The sequence below is a fragment of the Symsagittifera roscoffensis genome, chromosome 7 (genome assembly GCF_963678635.1).
Source record: "Symsagittifera roscoffensis chromosome 7, txSymRosc1.1, whole genome shotgun sequence".
Lineage (NCBI taxonomy): Eukaryota > Metazoa > Xenacoelomorpha > Acoela > Convolutidae > Symsagittifera > Symsagittifera roscoffensis.
The window spans coordinates 46434061-46456089 of record NC_087068.1 but is presented as its reverse complement, the minus strand read 5'-3'; the positions used below and the strand labels follow the sequence as shown (position 1 = coordinate 46456089).

The following is a 22029-nucleotide window of genomic DNA, read 5'->3' as shown; positions in this document are numbered from 1 at the left end:
TTACTCGACGCCAGAATTGGAGACGGATCTCGAGCAGAGTGAAATAGAAAGGAGGGAGAACACGAACTTGAGGATTCTAGAGTGGATGCGTGATGTCAAGGACGAGAGCCACGAAGGACAAAGCATTCAGCAAGTCGATATATCCGCAGCAAATTACATGAAGACAGAGGACCCTCTTTTCGGATGGACAGCAACAGACAGGCCACTGGACATCCCTAAGGACAATTCAGACCCGACTACATCGACGGGGACGTCGATAAATATTTTTGTCCGGGGAGTGGGGGTAGGACTTACCCACACCGAAAATTTGATGATAAAGAAGCTCAAGGAAGTGAGGGAAACAAGCGGATTGGAACTGGAGGAAGAAGAACCAGAGCCTACCATAGGAAGGAATTTCAAAACGAAATTCGAAATACCCAATGAATACTCAGAGAACATCATGATAACAGATAGCGACTTCATCCTGTCAAACAGGACCAGCGCGATCTGCATCACGGCGGATATGAGTTTCAAATCAAGATTGGAGGCTGACTTCAAAAGAGAGTACCAGAACGTAGAGTTTCTGTTCAGACAGAGGCCAGGACTGGGAGGCATAGCAGCGCTTCCACCGTCAGTGGCACAAGTCCCGGGCAAATACCTCTGCTTCCTAGTAACGAGAGTCAACGACAGAAACACAATTGATCCCGAACACGTGATATTGGCACTGACAAGACTACGTGACTTCATGATTGAAAGAGGAATAGTGGAGGTCTCGATGCCGGTGTACGACCCAAATAGGGGCAAACTGAGCTCGAGGGAATTGTACGCTATCCTACATGTGGTCTTTGCAGAAACCGAGATAATGGTGCATCTTCACAAGAAGTACTACTTGAGCATCGCCTGAGTCGGGTACATGGAGGTATCAGGTCGGGTGTGAGGGAGGAGTCTTGAGTCAGGTACTGGGGTGCGGCGCAGGTAAAGGGATCTTAAGATGTGATTGGCATGACAATTGAATTTTAAAAGAAAGAATTGATGGTGCTAAAACATAAAATGAATCTGCATGCTCTTAAGGGAGATCCAATCAAATTGTTTTAAGTGATATGTGAATGATAAGATTTTAATCATACGGGTAGAAGGGGGGTCCCTAGGTTAGGAACGTGACATACTAAGTTTTAATGAGCTCTATGTTTTCAGATCAAGTTTGAAAACAAAGTTGAATATCCAACTACACTCAAACGAGAAACAGAAAAAGAGAATCTTGATTGAACACGCGACAATCCGGATCTACAGCAAGTGCTTGCAAGAGAAGATTTCTAGAGATTTCTTGAATTGGGTAATTCTTGAGTTGGTAAGGTAATTCTTGAGCTGGTAAGGTAATTCTTGAGCTGGTTGACATCTATCTACACACATCCCGAAGTTATAAAGAATGGCAGACCGATTCTGGAACTCTATGCCCACGGCTCTGCAGAGGCCCACTCTTGACGAGCTGTACAGACGCTTGAGGGACCTGGACCACACCCAGATCGACGAGAGAATGGCGGTGATGCTGAATGCGATCCTCCAGTTGGAGGACCAGGGCGAGTGCAGGGCGAACACGGTACTCTTCGGAAAAGTGAAAGATGCTGAGATGATGGTGTGCAATTTCAGGGGACAAATGCAATGCAGAATGGGAGGCAAGCGAGAGGGCCCTATTGAAATGTATCCCAAATTCTGGAACTTGAACCCATTGACGGCGGACGGACGAGAAATCTTGAGAATTCCTGCCTGGAAGGAGTGCTTCGCACTGGTGAAGAGGGAGCTAGAGACCATAATGGAGAAAGAAATCCTCCCGGCAACCATGCCTGAGTTCCCAATAGTCAGGAGGATGACCTTAGGTATGAATAGTCCCTTGGTAGTTCCCTCCATAATGGCGAGGATGAGGGCGGAGGAAATGCAGAAGGATTTCACTGATGGCTGGGACCCCCTGTTCATTGGCTACACGGCGGCGGTCTACTTCCATACCAGCGAGATAAAGGTAAATTCGTGGACGACGCAAGCGAAAAAGAGTAGAGGTTCGCAGCCCCCTGGATATGAGGTGCGGAAAGTCTTGAGGACTCTTGAGAAGGAAGGACTTGAGAATATGCTACCCATATGGGATGATGGCAGGATGATCGTGGTGGAGGGACACGTCGCACTGGTGGACGACATGAAATTTGCCACGAGAAAATATAGGGCGCCCTATGGCTTGGAACAGGTGGAAATAAGACAGGAAGGAACAGAACTAGATGCAGCAGGTCAACTGCACGTAGCACTGACGGAATACAAAAAGCTGGATCCCGCGACACCATCACCACTGTCCGTGGACACACCTGGAGACAAGAGGAGCGGACCCGTTGAGGATCGATTCAAAAGAATTCTTGAGAGAAGAAGAAATGAATCGGAGGAAGAAAGTATGGATGAAACTCTCAGTGAAGCTGGAGAGGACATGGAGGTGGGGAATACACCTGAACCAGGGCCATCAGGGGAGGAACTCACCACTCAAGAGCTGTTGAAAGACTTGAGCGAAGAGAATTGGGCAGATACTGCCACACCACCTCTGAACCCGTCCCCGCGGAAGGACCTAGAATTGCCATTGGCAGGTGATACCTTCAATATGGGGATGTTACTCTTGAGCTCGGAGGAAAGGGGGAAGAACACGTTCGAAGGGAACAGGGACATATTCTTGGGATCTCTCGAGGATGACGCTTGGCAGGAGTTCCTGGAGGAATTCAATCGAGAAGTGGGCAGCGAGACGACGCTGGACAAGTTCAAGAAGGAACTGTGGGACGCAGTAGTGAGATTCGGGGAACCGCTCCTGATAGGAACGGGCCTGGATGAGAAAGCAAGAAAAGAGCTGCTGAACAAGCTAGTGGAGCTGAGGAACGCACGATCGAAGACTAGAAAAGAGAAATGTGAGGACAGCTCTACTCTGAAACAAAAAACTGTGGATAAAATGGTTGATGATATAAAAAGGGATAAGGTTGGGACTAGTAATATGATTAAAAGTACTAATATCCTTAAGGCTCGAGCAGGGGGGAGGCAAGAGTTGGAAGGAGTGGATGGAGAGGTCGAATCAATGATGATAGCCACAACCCCCTCGAGCAGAGATGTGAAGACTCGCAAGAGGAAGAGAGAAGTGGAGGGATGGGGTAGTCCTTCAGTGGATGCTGTTTCGGAAGGAAACTTGAGAGAGACGGCGCCCATCGTTTTGGCCCGATGCAAGACGGCGGCATACAAGAACAGCTCGGAGCTCAGGAAACCACTTGAAGTGGAAAAGGAAATAGAGGTTTCCACCAGTTCGACGTCAGAAGAAGACTTCAAGCCTCAGAAGGTAAACGTGAAGAGAGGTTCAACGAACGGACAGGTAGGGGAAGTGGAGATCGGCAAAGAATGGATCTCGAAGGCACATCAGGACATGGGCAAACAAGTGACGAGTGATCCATTGGAGAGGAGGAAGACGAGGAACACTTCCCGGACGTGGTGGGTGGCCCTCGAAACATTGAAGGAAATGGAGGACTGCTTGAAGAAGTTGGATAGTGGAATAGCTCGCAGGCGACGCAATTGGGCCACCCAGCAGAAAGCCGAGGTTAATAAGATAGAGATGGCAAGTCATCTGAAGAGGTCCTGGCAGAGTTTGTTGAAGGATCATTTTGAAGAGGCGATGAGAACATCCTCATCAGCACCGCCACTAATGGCGAATCCCTTCGTTAGAACTGCGGGACAATTAATGTTCACCTGGAGTCTGGTGGGAATAGAGTTGGAGACATTGACCTCGTATGACAGGCTGAAGTTGGGAAGCAAGAAGCTAGAGGTGTATCAGGCACTGATGCAACACGTGGCCAGGGACAATTCAGGCTTGAGCCTGGCTAGAAGAAAAGATGCCACATGTTTCTTGAGATGGACAATGTCTATGATGTCTGATAGCACCATCCTGGCATGCCACCAGAGAGCAAGTGGAAGTAAAACCATGGAGAGAAGAGTCTCAACGATCATCTTGAACGTATATCAGAGTACAGGAATAGAGAAAGAAGATAGCTCCAGAGTATCCTTGGAGAACCATCGAAAGCTGGACGAGGTACGGAGGTTCTCTAATAAGAAGTTCGAGGAAGAACATGATGTTCACCGTAACCTGGCCTCGTCAGAACAATACTCGAGACTCAGTGAGAAGGGGGAATACCAATATGTGTCTGGAGTGATGGGAATAGCCTACAATCCCTTCTTAGACTCGGAAGCTGGAGGAGCCCACAGAAACCATGAGGTAGCGGAGCTACTGAAGTTTTGGACAGAAAGGATAATGGAGATAGACGCAGTGGAGAAAGAGGGGCCGAGCCTGGGCCTGATTCTTGAGAAAGCACCAGAGGTGATAAGCATACCGCGCTCAAACAAGAGAGTTGAAGTGAACATGGGCGGTGGAAATGGCTTGTTAACCACGAACTTGGGAGTGATATGGAAGCTACTAAGACCCTCCTGGTGTCCACATCCCCATGCGAGTCTAATCGAGGAAACCACCGAGCGAGTGAGGTTAGCCCCAACGGAAGATGAAGATCTGGCGAAGTTGAGTGTGCTACATAAGCTAATCACACCCCAGATGCAAGAACCAAGCGAAAGGACGAGCGACCCCGGGTCAACAAAGAAATTGGAGCCGGGTAGCTGTCTGGATTCGACGTGTGGGAACGGAGAGCACATCTGCGATGGACGGTCATGCGTCAGAATACTGTCGTTTCAAAAAGAAGATCTGGTCACTTGGTTCGAAGACATCACAGAAAGGGAGAAAAGTGAAGTGCAAATAATAGCGGAATGTTACGCGAGAACCACGGTGAATATAGCGACAGCTCTCGGATTCTTCTCGAGAATGTGTGATCTGCAGGCACTGGAGAGACTGGAGTCTGAGCATCATTTAGTGACGGCGTTGAGCGTAGAATCATGGCCCGGGGTGTTGCAGGTGACTCAAAAACACATCCGGAGCTGGAAGGTTGGTCTTGAGGCGGAAATGGGATTTCCCTTGAGCGAAGCTTATGGCTTGCCATTGAACGCGAAGTCGCTGATAGGGTCAATGATGGCCAACTTGTGCGGAAGTCACTACCCGCTACACATGGCGATGGTGGAAGTGTCCAGCCAGAGAATACTGGTGGACAAGGCCTTCTCAGTGCCCAAGTGCGTGAGGTTGGCTCGGATATCGCATCATTCGCACAAGTTGTTGAGAAAAATCAAAGGGACAGTACCAAAAGAATTGAGAGATGACTTGAGCGAAATCTGGGGAGAAGATCTTCTGAAGTTGGAAAGAGAAAACACAAGCGATCACGAGAGACAAAACGTGATCGGGAAACCTGTGGGAAGTACTCCAAACCTGGAAGACAATGACACGATGCACGAGAAAATGATGGAGCTTGAGCCTCTCTTGGAAGCCTCAGGGGAGCGTAATCTCAGGAGCATTGAGATCTCTCATGGGGAATGCCCATGCCACTGTTTGGCACAAGCGGTGTGGTATCCAGATCACAAGAACCTTTGCCTGGTGTGGGATGTGGAAGAGATTCGGTCGATCGGACTGCCGGATCACCGGCAGAAGGTGACGCTCTTAGTAGTGAGCACGATGTTAGCTCTGAGATGGATAGAAGAGAATATAACGAAGTATCGGGAGGCGACGACACCAACGGCTGAGTCAATATACGCGATAGACTACAGCAGGAGACTTGAGTTGTTTGAGACTGCGTGCAAAGTATTCGCCATACCAACGGAAGTCAGGCACGTATGGAGTCGCTTGAGGTACTTTCCATGGTTTCGGGCGACACTGACGTCTTGGTTGTACAGGGCAACGAAAGATCACATGAGAAAACATCAAAAGGAGTATCGACAGTTCCAGGCCGAGATTGGGCCGGAAGCTTTCAAGAGACCCCTGCTAACCCATCGTAATGCGATCACGACGGGATGGAAGAGAGTGGGTAAGATGTCTAGAGACAATACCAAAGCGAGGGAGTCGATACTAGAGGAAGACCTGGCGAAGAACGTGAGCTTGAGCCTGCACAACTCCTTTTGCTTGAACCGAGAAGCTAGGGTGAAGGCACTACCCAACCAGGCAAAGAGATTGCAGGAGCAGAGAGAATGGATGCGATCTTATGAACAACTGAAGGCTTGGGAGGAGATTGTGATTAGTTCCGATGATGAAGAGGAACTGTTGAGACAGTTTGCCGCATCTAGCACTTCAGGATGCAGTACATCCAAGGCGAAGAGCACGAGGTGAATGGGCAAATCGGATGGATCTTGAGTCTTGAGAGGGAAGGGGGGCTTGAGTGTGAATCCGAGTGAAACTTGGATTCACGAAAAAGAAATTTTAACAAAGTAAATATTGTTACTAATATACTATATCTATTATATAAATCGAAATGCTGCATGACAATTTCCTGATTGAATAGGACAAAAGAATTTTTAAAATGATTGGCTTGAAAAGCGAAAAATTCAAAGGTGCAGGTAAATGCAGATTTTGATTGCTGTTTAGCAATAGTGTGAAAATTTTAAATGGTCGTGAATTTTGGGGTGTAGATAATCTTAAATCTGCTGCAAACTTCTGTAAATGACCACTGGCACTGTATCTTGAGCAACACTCGGTTTTTCTGGGACTCACTGGCAGAAGACAGCGCGCGATGAGGACATCGATCTCGAGTCCGGGGAGTATGTGCCAGTCGGTCATGTTGGGAAGTTTGACCTTGAGAAGAGCAGAAAATACTTGATTTTGGAGAGAAATTTTATTTTTCAAAAATTCGAATGGAACGTGTCATGCACGATTTTCTCGCGACAACTGAAAATCAGAAAAAGAAATCAGAACAATTTTAGAGCAATTGCGGGAAAGTTAGAAAGTAAAAACGAGTGGGAAATTGCTATTCACAATTTCCGTCTATATACAATCGAGAGTAGAGCTGTCTTACTTGAAATAGAAGACAGAGTATCCCCGAGAGAGCGATTACTAAAGTTGGACCAGAGTGAACCTTCAGCGGAAAGGCGGACAACTGGAGTGTCCCAACGGTCCAAGAGAACTCAAATTCTAGAGCATGAACTTATCCTTGCTGTCCAAACTATAAAACATTAAACTTCTCTTAGTTATTTATTTCTTGAGTTAGTTACTGACTGGATTATTTTCCCAATTCTTGAGCGTGCTGCTATGTGAGTACAAATTTAATTTCTAGAGTGTGTTTTGTGATTGTTATGTTGAGGTAAGGCGAGTTTTAGGTTGATCCATCTGAAATGGATCAAAGTCACACTGTCTAATAAAAAGTAACCTAACGGATTGTTCCAACCCGGTTTTTAACGGCGTTCATGTATTTTGGGTATCTAGAGACCTAAGTATGGGGACGTTTCTAATTCTAGAGTGGGGGGATATTTTAGTAGTAGCCTTTAAGCTGTAACGGGTCGTAGTCTCATGTCATAAGCGAACCGAACTGGCTCCGACCGTTCTTGAGGTGGGAAAACACAAGAGATAGTGTCCCTGACCCTTGAGCCAGTGGTTATAGGGCCTATTTTTCTTAAGCCTCATGTGTGACTGCAGTAGACGAATGTTACAGATAGAAACTAACGGTATTCGACCCTGTTTTCAATGGCGTTCGCTTGCTTTAGGTATTTAGAGACCTAACCATGGGGATGTTCGTATTTCTAGAGTGTGGGGGGGGGGGGGCTATTTTGTTAGTAGCTTTTAAGTTGTAACACGATTTGTAGTCTCATGTTTTCAACGAATCGAATTGGCTCCGACTGAATGAGGTGTAAAAGCACAAGCACAAGAGATAGTGTCCCTGGCCCTTGAGCCAATGGTTATAGGGCCTGTTTTTCTTAACCTCATATGTGACATAAGTAGGCGACTGTTACATTATTGCTCATCATTTTGCAATTAAAGTTTATTTTTTAAGAAGTGATTGTGGTCGTGCAGAAGCTGGATAGGGCCCATACCAGCCTTAAATAAATACACCAATAAACAATATAATTACATCAATGAAAAATAAAAAAGATACAAAGTTCTACCACTATCTAAACCCCTTCCGCAAATGTCAACGCCTCTCAAGATCTCGAGCAGAAAAAAGCTAATAAACAGCAAGCCCGATGCGGGAAAAATTGTTATTTAAGCACCCAAAAAGAGCAGAAGGATAAACCCCAAACCAGAAAAATGTCGATACTTTTTCATAACAGTTCAATGAATTCAAACGAGAAGTTTTCTTAATCTGGTTGACTTAATTTTGGACACTGAAAACAAAAGTTACTTTTGTTGACTGCGAGTATCTATTGATTTTTCTCTGCGATTAATCTCTCAGTATGTGTCCTTACATTGTTTGACTTTTCAGTAAAAATGCCGCGACAAGCAGTGTCTCTGAACAACCTGCTTGAGTTGCAAAATAAGATAAAAAGGGATCCTGTCGGTTATCACGAAGAATTTCTGCAAGCTCACATTCATTTCAAAAGCTCCCTGGACCTTTTTGAACTGGAGCCTAATCAACCTCACAAAACTCTACAGCAGCTTGTACTATTTATTGCCTATATTACACCATGCTACAAGGCAGAACTAGCGGATACTCCAGTATTGTTCAAAACACTTCTGTTAAGACACAAAACGAACATGCATCCTCATCTGAGAATGAGTTTCTGCAAAGCACTCACGTTTTACAGAAACCGCAAAATCATCACGTCACAGTTCGCTACTGAAGTATATTTCGAGTTGTGTACCTGTCAAGATAAGCAACTTCGAAGTTCTATTAAAAAATTGATTAAAGCTGATATCAAAAATATCAACAAAAACCACAAAGACAGGGCACTGAACAGTGAGTTGCAAAACATTGTGTTTTCTAAGTTGAAGGTGCCGAATGTCAGTGTTGCAAAAGTCGCTCTCAACGTTCTTGTAGAAATGTTCAGAAAACGCATTTGGACAGAAGAAAAAGTGGTTAACAGCATTGCGAATTGTTTGTTTTCATCTCATCCCGTCATGTTGGTGAAATCTTTGGCCTTTTTTGTAAAGCGAAATGATGCTGGCGAAATTGATATACCAGATAGTGACAGCGAACACGATGACCTGGAAGAAAAGAAACAAAAACACGAGAAACGTCTCAAAAGTTTGCTACAAGCCAATGTAATCACAAAGAAAACAAAACGGAAAGCACGGAAAATTGAACGAGCAAAAAAACTCTTGAAAAAAGAGGAAAAGGAAAATGTTTCTTCCTCAGTAAACATGCCTGCACTGGATCTGATATACGACCCTCAGTCGTTAGCTGAGAAGCTTTTGAAGTTTTTATTAGGTTACAACGGTAAGTTCCACATCAAATTGATGATCATGGACTTGATTTCAAGATTGATTGGCATGCATCAATTAATGGTTCTAAACTTCTATCCGTTCATCCAGAGGTACCTTAACGCACATCAACGTGACGTGACCAAGTGTCTTCTGTTTGCTGCGCAGGCTATCCACGAGGTTGTTCCCAGCGATGTGGTTGAGAAGCTAGTTCGAACTATTTGCTACAATTTCATCACTGACCAGAATGCCGACGAGGTTAGTCTCTCTCTTTCTCTCTCTATCTCTCTCTTTTTCTCTCTCTCCTCTCTTTCTCAATTTTATGATTTAAAGGACTGTTTGCAATAAGGTGCGTGAAAAGTTAAGTAAAAAGAGTGCATAAATTAAGGGCAGCTCGTGGCTGTTCCAGAAGCTCAGAATGTTGCGACCCTGGTTATTATTTCGAAAAAAAATGTTTACAAAAGAAAATGTTTTTTTTTTCAATTGATGATATTTAAATGAAGTATCACATGAAATTATCTTTTCATTTTTGTTACTTAATTCTGCGTGATAATTCCACCTTTGGCCAAACTTCCTTTCAAACTTTGGGGATCGACGTAAAATTAATTTAATTGGCGACGAATGCAGTGCGAAATTGTGCGGTGTTTAGGTTATGGCCGTTGGACTCAATACAGTCCGGGAAATCATTTCACGCTGTCCAAGTGCACTAAACGGGAACCAGGAATTAGTGGACGATCTAGTACAATTCAAACGCCACAGAAACCGAGGAGTAGTCACAGCATCACGATCTATCATTCAGCTGCTTAAAGACATCAATCCGCATTTGTTGAAAAGAAAGGATAGAGGGAAGCCAAGTGAACATATGGCAGGCCTGTTGGAGTCGGAAAAACCGATAATTGCTGGAGCTGAGGTGTTGCTGCAAAGAGAGATAGAGGAAGATAATGAGACGAGTGATCATGAAAATGAAGACGACGAAGAGCAATGGTCTGATGTTGCTTCCGAAGCTGAAATGTGTGACAGTGACGACGCTGATGATACTGACGAATGCGAAACGGATGACGAAAGTGAAAAGGAAGGCGGTATTTCTGAAGACCAAGGTGCTTCAGCAGAAGTTCAGAAAAAATTGGACGATGGTACCATTAGAATAGAAAGTTCCGAAGTAGAAACTACAGAAGATCTGTTGAAGTCGAGAATCCTGACAGACGAAGATTTCAAAAAGATCAAAATTGAAACATTGCGTAAGAAAATGCAGTTTGCAAGCAAAGCCAAGAAGCGGAAGATGGAGCAAGCGAGCAAAAAAGGAGGAAAGAAAGTAAAAGTCGATGAAGAAGTGCTAGATATCGGCTCAGATGACTTAGAGAATGAGTCGAGCGAAAGTGAAAATGAGTTGCCAACTTATGAAGCGATTGCAAAAGTGAATATGAAGCGAAGACACGACAAGGATTCAAAGATGGCCTCTGTTTTGGCGGGAAGGGAAGGTCGTGAAAAGTTTGGTCGACCACAGAAAAGACAAAATCCGCATGCAAGCACGACAAACGTTGAAAAGGGCAGAGCGAAAAATTTCATGATGCTACGTCACAAAACGAAAAACAAAAGCCGTACAAGATCATTTGTTGAAAGACAGCAGAAGCTGAGGAACTCGTTGAAAAGGAGGTATCCCAAATGATATAGTTATTGGCTAATAAAATATTTGAAGACCCTTATCTTTAAACGGTGGGGTTGTTAAATTGAAGCAATGCAGTTGGTCTTATCAATTCCTTATCAAATTTTTTATCGTAGCTTTGGTCAGAATTTATTGTGAGATTTGTGAGCAGACGAAGACCGGGTTCTGCAAGTCTTATTTTATATGTTTTTTTGCTTCTGTGTATATGAAGTAAAAATCGCTTCTGTGTTTCAGTTTTTATTTCTTTATCCTTGCGATAAGCAAGGGTATTGCAATCGGGTACTATATATTTTTTCCGTAAATAACTTGATTTACAGGACTCATCTCCTGGATCCTGGACTCATTATTCTACTGGGCCTTTCTGTTGCAACAAAGATGTTTCGAGAATATTAGCAATTTAAAATCCGGCATAATCGAAGTTCGTTTTTATGTTGGTTGAAATTTCTACGTCCTCGGTTTGAAAGTTTCATTTATTTTCAAATTTTTTTGGTATTTTTTCCCGACATAATAGGGTTCGGTTTGTTTTAACTTGGCCTAGTAGCTTCTTATTGCGTCGTTTGATGAGCGAAAAAGTTTTTGTTAGTGTGTCTGTTCTGTGGGGGAAGGGGGACTTAAATTTTTGAGTTTTTTAAACATTTTTTTTCGGCTTGATGCGTTTCTGCTCAGCTATTTTTTTTTACCGCTTGCTTGTTATAAATTCAATCAACCATCCGGAGGCATCTGGCGTAGTGGTAAAGCAACTGCTTGAGACGGCAAAATCTTGTGGTTTGAATGCGGCAAATAATTTTTGCGCTTTTTCGGACTATCGTCCGTCTGTTTAATTTTGTTGGCTTAGTTACCATGGCCCGACTTTTTTTCAGAATATCAGCTTTGTTTGAAGTTGATGTAACATTTTTGCTGAGATGACAAAGCCGGTAGTTTCATTCCAGTCTGTTTTTTTTGCAAACTGTAAATTTTCGGCTTGTTTTGATTATTGTCCGTCTGCTTATTTTTGTCGGCTTAGTTCCCAAGAGTGGACTTTTTGAAATTTCGGCTTCTTTCTACCATTCCCAAATCTTCTTAATTTTTACCTTTGCGATCAGCGGAGTGTATTATTACAAACCTTCTATTTTTGTAATTTAACTCGCAAATAAAAGTGTTGATTAAAAGTTTTCACTTATTTGGAAATTTCACTGAACCTTTATAAATTGCATAGCATCTGTTCTCTGCTTTATTTGTGGCTAGTGTTTGGTACCTAGCAAGCGGCCGTGGTTGAGTGGTCAGTGTGCGAGACTCTTAATCTCTAGGTTGCAGGATTCTCAGACAAGCCGAATTTTTACTAATTCGAGGCTTATTTCTAATTTTTCTTTTTGCACTTTATAGAGCTGCTCTTGTTGTGTTCTCATTAGTTTTTGCGAAGCGTCGCTTCTGTGTTCGTTTTTGTATTGAACAGGGTGCGATGCTCAGCTTCTTCTATTTGTAATTTTTGAAGCTTGACTTCAGTATCTCAATTTCTGAATGGCTATATTCTAATTTCTGAAAGTTAAGCACGGATTCACTTTTTCCGACCCGCTTTGCTGATTTCTATATACTGTTGTTTTTTTTCCTTACGTAGATATTTCTTGCATCGTTTGTTTTCCGTTTTTTACCGTTTCTATAGGAGCGTCAGTTAGCTTGTTCTCGAATTGTTTTCGGTTTGATCTATCGAATAATTGCAGTTTGATAAATTTGTAAATTATTGAAGGTGTCAAATACAAAGCGAGAGAGATATCGCGTCTTCTCGAGTTCTCGAACGTAGTGAAGACTTTTATATAGGTCGTGATGATTATTTGTTTGTTTTTCAGGAAACGTTTTTTCGTTCAGGCTCAAAGTTGATCTTTAGCGATTTGACGTTTAAAGGAAAGCAAACTGCACTATCGAACACCAAATAGTTGAAGGTTACGAAAAAGGTGATCGACTTCTAGTTTCGAAAATAGATTTTATTCAAGATTTCCCAGCGGAATGAAAAATAACTTATTATTCTAGTTTTTTTTCTAATTCATTTAATTTTATCAAAAAAGTGACCAACATATATTTAAGTCGAGCTTTAAGACCATATATTTTTTCTTTGAAATTCGAACGTTGAGATTTATTAAAAAAAAACAAGTCGATGTTTTTGTTTGCAAGTTTTTTCTTTTTGGTGGCCATATTTTCGGTTTGATGGAAGTTTGTTTTAAATGTAAGGAATGTTTTTAGTTTTTTTTCGAATTGATAATTTCAACGTTAACCGGTATTCGGCTGATTTTTTTTTTCAAAATTATTATTCTTCTCAAGCCCGCCTAGTGCTATTGAATGTATGAGTTCTTGTTTGGCATGCATTTATGACATTCGAGAGTTTTATTGCTCAAGCAATGTTGTTGATTGCATCGGGAGCTAGTCATGCGGGCTTGACTTAGTCCAATGAACTTTGTTACTTTGGTCGGCTGTAGCCACAGATCTCTAAGCTGGTTATTTGGGTTGCTGCGAAGGCGAAATGCAATATGGGGGCAGGATTCAAGGAAAGTTCGGGCGATTAAGGTCTATTCATTCAAGACAGGTTTTAAAATCGGACTGTAGTTATTTTAGGGAGCCTTTCCGTGGTAGAGGAGTTTTCGGGTAACAACGGGAACTTATGATTTTTTTTACAATTGACTTTGCCATCATTAATCAGTGCTCTAAAGTATTTTGCTTCAAAAATTGATCTTCAAAATGTAATTCTTCGACCATTTGAAAAATTCGGAGGAACTTGTATTCGGCTGTGCTTTAATTTTTTTTTGTTTTGACGCAAAATAAGGTACTACAAATAATAGTCGGAATAGGTCGATTTATACATCATATTAAAGCCCTTGATTCGAACAACTTTTTGAAAAAAACCGGCGTGAGATTTTTTTTGATTTTTAGTCTAAATTCAAGCGAGCGAGCAAGCTTATTTATGCTTAATTTAGACCGTTTACTATAGCTCAATCATGCTTAATTTTATATTTGCTCGAGTAAAATAAGTTTTTGGAGATTTAAATGCCATTATGGGAATCAGTGTCGAGAAAAACCGGTTGAAGTTTTTTTTGATTTATGGTCTAATTTGCAGCCAAAAAATTGAGCATGTAGGCTTATCTAAGCTGAATTTAAGCCGGGGAAACTTAATTTTGATCGAGTAATGTTAGCTTCTGGGATTTTTTAGCGCCGTTTTTGGAATCAAAATATTCAAGAAAATTTTAAAAATTCTGCAAGAAAACCCGGTTTGAATTTTTTGATTTTTGGTCTATTTTCTAGCTAATAAGGTTTGCATGCAGGTTTTTTTAAGCCGTGAAAACTTGGTTTTATTCGATTAAACTTAGTTTTTGAAAAAAAATAAGAAATTTTTGTAAACATTTTTCTTTTTTTAAGTCATTTGTCTACAAAAACTGTGTTCCGATTGGCTTGTTCGACTATAACTGTCGATTGTGCCACACAGAAGAAAGGACATGAATTGTTCTATCTTTGTTTACAATTGGTTTTGATATGGGAAGTAGGTGTATGGAAATCAAGTTACGATATCAGGTGTAATTGTACCGCTTAAAGCTTGTTGCACGGTTATCAGTTTGCATACAGTTGCGTAGGTGGTCAATGGAGTTCGGACAAGACACGGAGAGCTGCTTGTAAGACCGTTTGCAATTTGATCAAGAAAGGTTTGCGGCGTGGGATCAAATTGGGCGGGCATTGTAATATTTTTCTACGAGATGCCTTGTACGTCACAAGCAACCGGTCCTGGCAGAGTTATCAACCATTATACTTACTGTCGACCCGCAAACTCGCTGCCTGATCGTGTAATTATTCATTCTACATATCGTTGTACCGCAACCACGCTACCTGATGCTGTTATCAACCATTATACATAGTGCTTACCCGAAAACCCGCTGCCCGACAATGTTCTCAAACATTATACATATTGTTGACCCGCTGCCTGATAGTGTTATCAGCCATGAGAAGCCTTGTTGACCGACGCTTGGTGTTCGCAACCATTATGGACATCGTTGACCCGCAAACCCACTGCCTAATAGTGGTTTGCTCAAAGATTGGTACTCATCTCGTATCATCTTTGAGCGAATCAAATATGAGAGTGACTATCCCTTAGAATCTGTTGCTTCGAATCACGCGTGCTATACATGTCCGCTCGGCTTCTGTGTTTTGCTCTTCGAGTACGTAGGCTTTTGCGGGATCCATATTTGGGAGTTCCAAATTTGGTTGCTTTGCAGGATGTTTACTTGAGATTTATTTTTTGTACGTCTTTACCCTTGCGACTTTACCCTTTTCGGGCACAAGGGACGGTAGGACCGGTGCAACAGGTGCACCCACTATATTCGCAATCAATCAGATTCTCCTAGCCTAGGGGACGCTAGGATCCACCCCGGCAGCTTTCGTCCCATAGTGCCCCCTATAGGGGGGACAAGGTCTCGTTAGGAGACAAAAACTAAGGGCTTATTACCCGTTAGGGGATCCGGTCACGTCAAAGATAAGTCTGCACAAAAAATGGTGCGCGAGATTCTAGTTGTTAATTGACCTGTATGGGTTGAAAAGTCATTTGTCGACTCTATTCGTGTGGCTTGTACGGAACCTGTATTTTAAAAGGTTTTACCTTTCGTTTGATTGCCTCAGGGTTGATTGCGAGTAGTTTTTAGATTTTGGGATAAATAATATTAATTTTTGGTCAGTCTTGCAGTGTTTTTGTAATACAATACACGATTATGCCGAAATTGGAATCTATCTTAACTTTTAGATTTTACGCTTTCTGGGCACAAGGGGCGCTAAGACTGGTGCACCAGGTGCAACCACTGCATTCGCAGTCAATCATTTTATCTTGGGCAAGTAACTGCTAGGGGCCGCCTCGGGCAGCCTTTGTCACTTAGTGCTCCCTATAAGGGGGGCGAGGTTTCGTTAGGAGACAAAAATGAAGGGCTTATAACCCGTCAGGGGATCCGGCCACGTCAAGGATAAGTGTGCACAAAAAATGATGCTTGAGATTCTCTTTGCTGTTATTTGACCAATCTGGAAAATGCATTATTGGACCCCATTGTTGAAAACTCATTGGTGAACGCTGTTTCTGTGTGGCTCGTTCGGAGTCTGTCTTAGAAAAGGTAGTCCCTCTGGTTTGATGGCTTCAAAGTTGATTGCGAGTAGCTCTAATATTTTAGCAAAAATATTCCCTAATTTCGGTCATAGTCCTGAATTGTATTTATAATACAATACAGGATTCTGCCTAAATTGGAAATTTTTATTCCTAATTCCATAGACTACTGGTCAGTGGCTACTCCGCTAGGTCGACGATAGTGGTTTGCCCAAAGAGGTTGGCACTCATCTCTTGTCATCCTTGACGGAATCAAATATGAGAGTGGTCATCCTTTAGAATCTAGTGCTTCGAATCACGCGTGCTATACATGTCCGCTCCGCTTCTGTGTTTTGCTATTCGAGTACGTAGGTTTTTGCGAGATCCATTTTTGGGAGTTCCAAATTTGGTTGCTTTGCAGGATGTTTACTTGAGATTTATTTTTTGTACGTCTTTACCCTTGCGATTTTGCCCTTTCTAGGCACAAGGGGCGGTAGGCCCGGTGCAAGAAGTGCACCCACTGCATTCGCAGTCAATCAAGCTCTCTTGGCCTAGAGTCCGCCAGGGTTCACCCACGGCAGCCTAATTTCCATAGTGCCCCCTATTAGGGGAAAAATCTTGTTAGGAGACAAGAACTGAAGGCTTATAACACGTTAGGGGATTCGGCTACGTCAAGGATAAGTGTGCACAAAAAACGTGCGCGAGATTCTCTTTGTTGTTTATTGACCAATGTAGAAAATTACAATCTTGCACCTCAGTGTTGATAAGTCATTTGTTGCCGCTCTTCCTGTGTGTTTGATGGCTTCAAAGTTGATTGCGAGTAGCTCTAATATTTTAGGAAAAATTTTCCCTAATTTCGGTCATAGTCACAAATTGTATTTATAATACAATACAGGATTCTGCCTAAAATTGGAAATTTTTATTCCTAATTCCATAGACTACTGGTCAGTGGCTACTCCGCTAGGTCGACGACAGTGGTTTGCCCAAAGAGGTTGGCACTCATCTCTTGTCATCCTTGAGGGAATCAAATATCAGAGTGGTCATCCTTTAGAATCTAGTGCTTCGAATCACGCGTGCTATACATGTCCGCTCGGCTTTTGTGTTTTGCTCTTCGAGTACGTAGGCTTTTGCGAGATCCATATTTGGGAGTTCCAAATTTGGTTGCTTTGCAGGATGTTTACTTGAGATTTATTTTTTGTACGTCTTTACCCTTGCGATTTTGCCCTTTCTAGGCACAAGGGGCGGTAGGCCCGGTGCAAGAGGTGCACCCACTGCATTCGCAGTCAATCAAGCTCTCTTGGCCTAGAGTCCGCCAGGGTTCACCCGCGGCAGCTTTATTTCCATAGTGCCCCCTATTAGGGGAAAAAATCTTGTTAGGAGACAAGAACTGAAGGCTTATAACCCGTTAGGGGATTCGGCTACGTCAAGGATAAATGTGCACAAAAAACGTGCGCGAGATTCTCTTTGTTGTTTATTGACCTATGTGGAAAAGTAAAATCTTGCACCTCAGTGTTGATAAGTCATTTTTCGCCGCTCTTCCTTGTGTTGCTCGTTCGGAGCCTGTCTTTTAAAAAGTAGTCCCTCTCGTTTGATTGCCTGAAGCTGGATTGAAAATAATGTTACCATTTCGGGATATTTAATTTCAATTTTTGGTCCTTGTCTTACATTAGATTTCTAATACAATGTTCGATTATGCCTTCAAACAGAAAAATTTATCCTAAATTCCAAACAACTACTGCCATAATCGATCAGATAGGGGTTCGCCCTAAGCTTGGCACTCATCTCTTATCATCCTTGAGAGAATCACATATGAGAGTGGTCATCCTTTAGAAACTGTTGTGCTTCGGGTAACTCGTGCGCAAGGTGTCCGCTCCGCTTCTTAGGTGTGCTCTTTGAGTGTGTGGGTTTTTCGTCAGGTGTGTTTCTGAAGCGTTTGTTTTTTTTCTGACGAAAGAGATTTGATGAAATTTGTCGAAGTTGAATATCATCTGAGCTACACCAGGTCGCAAGTAAGTCTAATTCTGATTGTAGTGAGGAAGCACTTCCAAGCTGGCATATTGATATCATCGGCAAGTATAAAAGGTATAGAATTGACGCTGTCGTTCATGTCGAAAACATAAGAAAGATACAACAGATGCCCGAGAATAGACCCTTGTGTGGATCTGCTGGTTATGAAAAGGCAGAATGATTTACTCTGTCCAACTTGAACGTGTATTGTCTTCGGTCATTGAGGTAACTTTTGATAATGAAGAGTAGGCGCCCTCAGACTCCGATACGCTGCAACTTTTTTTAAACTCATGATTTAGTTTTTCAAACGCCTTTGAGAAGTCGAAGTGGTAAACTGCTTCGATTGCAGCATCAGGATCTTCAATTGTTTTGGAAATTGCGTCAAGATAGCTAAGAAGTTGGGTTATGGGGGATCAGCGCTTTTAAAAAATGAATGATGTTTTGGAAGACACTTTTTTTTGAAGATCTTTGAGATAATGTTCAGTAGCGTGATAGGTCGATATTTAGCAAAATCCGTTTTCGAACCTTTCTGAAAAAATTGCGGTAACCTTGCCAACTTTCCACTCTTCTGGTAAGACACCAGTTTGTTGATTTTTGCGGAACAACTAGCTGATCGACTTGGAAAGCTGCATTGTTTTGTTGTAACAGTTTGGTAAGTTTTCTTTGGATGCTAATTTCACATTCTATTGTCTGTGCATCCTTTTATTTCAAAACTAGCCTGATTAATTTTGGTCGATCTTGTTTTTCCGACACGTTTTTTGAGCATTTATTGACTATTTTTTAAGCATTTAAATAGAAGAACGGCAGAAGATACCGAAACGTTTTTTAAACGAGCTAATTTTTACCGATTTTTACAGATCGTTATGGAAGAAGATACTGATGCCAATGATCATCAGAAACTTATCAATGCTTTCTCTCAAAAGAATAGGAAGGACGTTAGAAGAGAATTAGGAACTACCGGTGAAATCTCGGCTATTGGTGCGCCTACGGCGGCGAATTTTTTATCCTTATCTCAACTGGTCAACTCGTCTGTGAATGTTAAGAAGAGTAAAAATGTAACTTTAAGGCTGAACAAATCTGGAAAAGGAAAGACATTGAAGGCCTAGCCCAATTCAGCTAAAGCCGTAGCAGCCGAAAGAAATGTTGATTTTTCGGCTGTAACGAACCAGGTTTCAGAATGGGAGCCTTTGGTAAAATCTAATCGACAAGCCGAAAAGTTGCTATTTCCCCTTGACAAAGAACCTTTGACACATTTCGCAACAGCTTCTGATATTTCTAAACGCGCAGCTCAGAACCCGTCGACCTTAGAGCAGCAAATTTATGCGACTCTTAAAGCGGCTGGATGCGAAGCGCCGAGCAAGGAAACAGGTTTGACTGCTAAAGAAACCGCATCATTAGATAAGCTGGACTATAATGAAGCGATGCAGCGCTTGAAGGAGCTGAGAAGACACAGGATACTTACCGGACAGCAACTTGCTAGATTCAAGCGCGAAAAATCTGTCAAAAGTAAGAAATTCAAAAGACTGAAAACACGATATAAAATGGAGAAAATGCAGGATGAATTGACTTCAAAAGGTCTCAGCTCAACGTTACGTGAACGACGAATAATCGAACGCACAACACTCAGACACAGGGTTACCGGAAAGTGGGATAGGAAATTGGCTCACTATGCGAAGCATGAGAAAAGTACCCAAGATGAGCTTGAGAGCAAAAGGAGAATGAATAAATCACTGACTGTCAAACAAGACGACGAAGAGATGAGTGTGGATGAGAGCGATGAATCCGAAGATGAAGAATGGCAAGTAGTGACAAACAAACGAGGACCAAAGCAAACATCCAATCCCGATTCAGAGGAAGCATCTGGCAGCGACAGTGAGCCCCTGGTTGATGACGTTGAAACAGAGGAAGTGATTGAGTTTCGGAAGGATATAAAGGACAACGGAGAAACACCACTAGAAATTGGAGGCGGAATCAAGCGCAAGTTTAAATCAGTCCAAAACCAGCTAAATATCAATCCGTCTAGTTTTTTGACCTCCACGTCGCGATCATCTGATGGGAATCGTGATATTTTTCTAGCAACTTCTGTCAATACATCTGCTATTCACGAAGCATTTGAAGACGACGAAGATTTGATCGAAGAAATGCAGGTTGAAGAGGACAAGTCTGAAAAAGAGGAAAATATTTGTGATTTTGGCTGGGGAAGTTGGACTGGTCCTGGGTTATCCACAACAAAAGAAGCTAAACTGAAAGAGTCAAAAAGTAAAAAAGATGACAAGGCTATGAAAAAAAATCTGCCAATGGGCTATGTTGTTTTTAATAATGTACAAAACGAGAAGCTAGCAGAACACCAACTGAAAGTAAGAGATGTTCCATTTGGGTACAAGAAATCAGAAGCTTTTGAGAGTAGTATGAGGCAACCTATTGGCCCGGACTTCAACACTTCAGCCTCATTTAAGTCACTGATTGAACCGAGGATCCGAAAGAAGGTAGGCGTTGCAATTGAACCAATGGCACGAGAAGATGATAAGAAAGAGTCAAAATTTACTTTTTGATTTTGCAATAGATCTTTTTGCTTTACTGGTATTTGCCTAAATTGTAATTCCATGAAACTGAGTATTAAAAAGAAGAAGTTCATTTTTGTTGCTTTTCAAGCTGCAAAAAGATTCCAGCTTGCAAATTTTTGCGACTTACTGTTTTTGAGAAAAGGATGCTGTTTTTTGTTCCGTAGTGGCCTACTATATCATGCTCTATACGGGAAGAGCAGAAAGGTGTTTGCTTATGAACATTGGAGTTTTATTTATACCCCAATAGTCAGACCCCTTGAATTCATTTCTTGGAGGAAAAAGGTAATACTACTGAAATATTTTGCCACTTTTAGTACATAACCTACCCAAAGAAGCAGTAGTGATGTTACTGGTTCTATACCTTTAAGTTGAAAAGTATCTCTGGTTTTAGGCCTACCATGATCCGTACGCTTTGCTTGAGAGTGAAGAAATATTTCTCAGCTCAAATATATTATTATTGCTTTTATTGCAAATTCGCGGTACACCGCAGGGGTTGAACCCTTAAAAAAAATAAACGAGTTAATACAAGATGTCACAGCACCTGGAGCACATGCACGCATATCTCCAGGCACATATGCGATCAATAACATAACTGTTGTCGAAGTATTATGAAAATAACCTCAAGAATCTTGGTTTTAGTCCGCTGCTGGTTAAAATATTCAAAATGTTGAAAAGTCTTGCAGTTCGATACCATAATTTTCCTTGAAGTCTTTGAGTTTAAGTGGCAGTAAGGAGAAGACCTGCATCGATGAGCCACGTGTATCGTAAGTTGGAGAATACCATGATAAGTAACAATCCCCAGGCAGGTCGTATCCATTGTTTAGTATCTTAGACAGTGTCAGAAGGTCATGAATCTGCATGTTGAGCGATGAAGGTAATGTACTTGACGATAACCCGGTGTTATGCGATCAATAGGGACATTGATGGAGACTTGTCCGGGGAGTATGTGCCATTCTGCCAGATGACACAGCACAACCTTCCGGCGACGTAAAAAAGGACGGCTAAAGGCCTTATGAACAAAAAAAATGTTGCGAAGGAGGGTCAGAATGTTCTGGAATTTTTAATTTTAAATATTCGATTGAAGAGTGAACATTTCTGAGAAATAGAAAAAAGACGGCCATTTTGAATAAAAAAGACGAAAAAAGAACAACGACAGATATTGTGAAGAACAGTCGTATCAGAGACGAAAAAATACGAAGCCTCTTATCGTGGCGATAACACACGATAAGAACCTTAGCGACGGAAATTTGTGGAGAAGGAGGCTTCAGTGGGGGAAGAAATATACCACGGGACCCTCCCGGGACACGAAATATAAGAGATAAGAGTGTTATCTCAAGAATATTACGGGAGCGGAGGCTTGGCCCCCCAGAGACTGTCTATGTGAAGGGACTGTATAGACTGACTGTATAGCTGCTATAATGTCATAGATCTTAATTAACACCGTTATTGTTTAATATTTCAG

General features: G+C 42.1%; 3 protein-coding genes across 6 annotated transcripts in view; 2 read left to right on the top strand and 1 right to left on the bottom strand.

The window, feature by feature from the left end:
- LOC134851561 (ranBP2-like and GRIP domain-containing protein 3) overlaps nt 1-22029 on the bottom strand; it is a 315621-nt gene that overhangs the window by 260935 nt on the left and 32657 nt on the right. The gene's annotated exons all lie outside the window — the stretch shown is intronic.
- Nucleotides 8323-11006, top strand: LOC134851701 (protein SDA1 homolog). Its single transcript, XM_063867904.1, has 2 exons — nt 8323-9514; nt 9906-11006. Exons 1-2 carry the CDS (start codon nt 8324-8326, stop codon nt 10920-10922), a joined length of 2208 nt encoding a protein of 735 aa, XP_063723974.1. The 5' UTR covers nt 8323; the 3' UTR covers nt 10923-11006.
- Nucleotides 18867-20641, top strand: LOC134852049 (uncharacterized). Its single transcript, XM_063868329.1, has 2 exons — nt 18867-19058; nt 19110-20641. The coding sequence occupies exons 1-2, from the start codon at nt 18867-18869 to the stop codon at nt 20553-20555; spliced, it is 1638 nt and encodes a 545-aa protein (XP_063724399.1). The 3' UTR covers nt 20556-20641.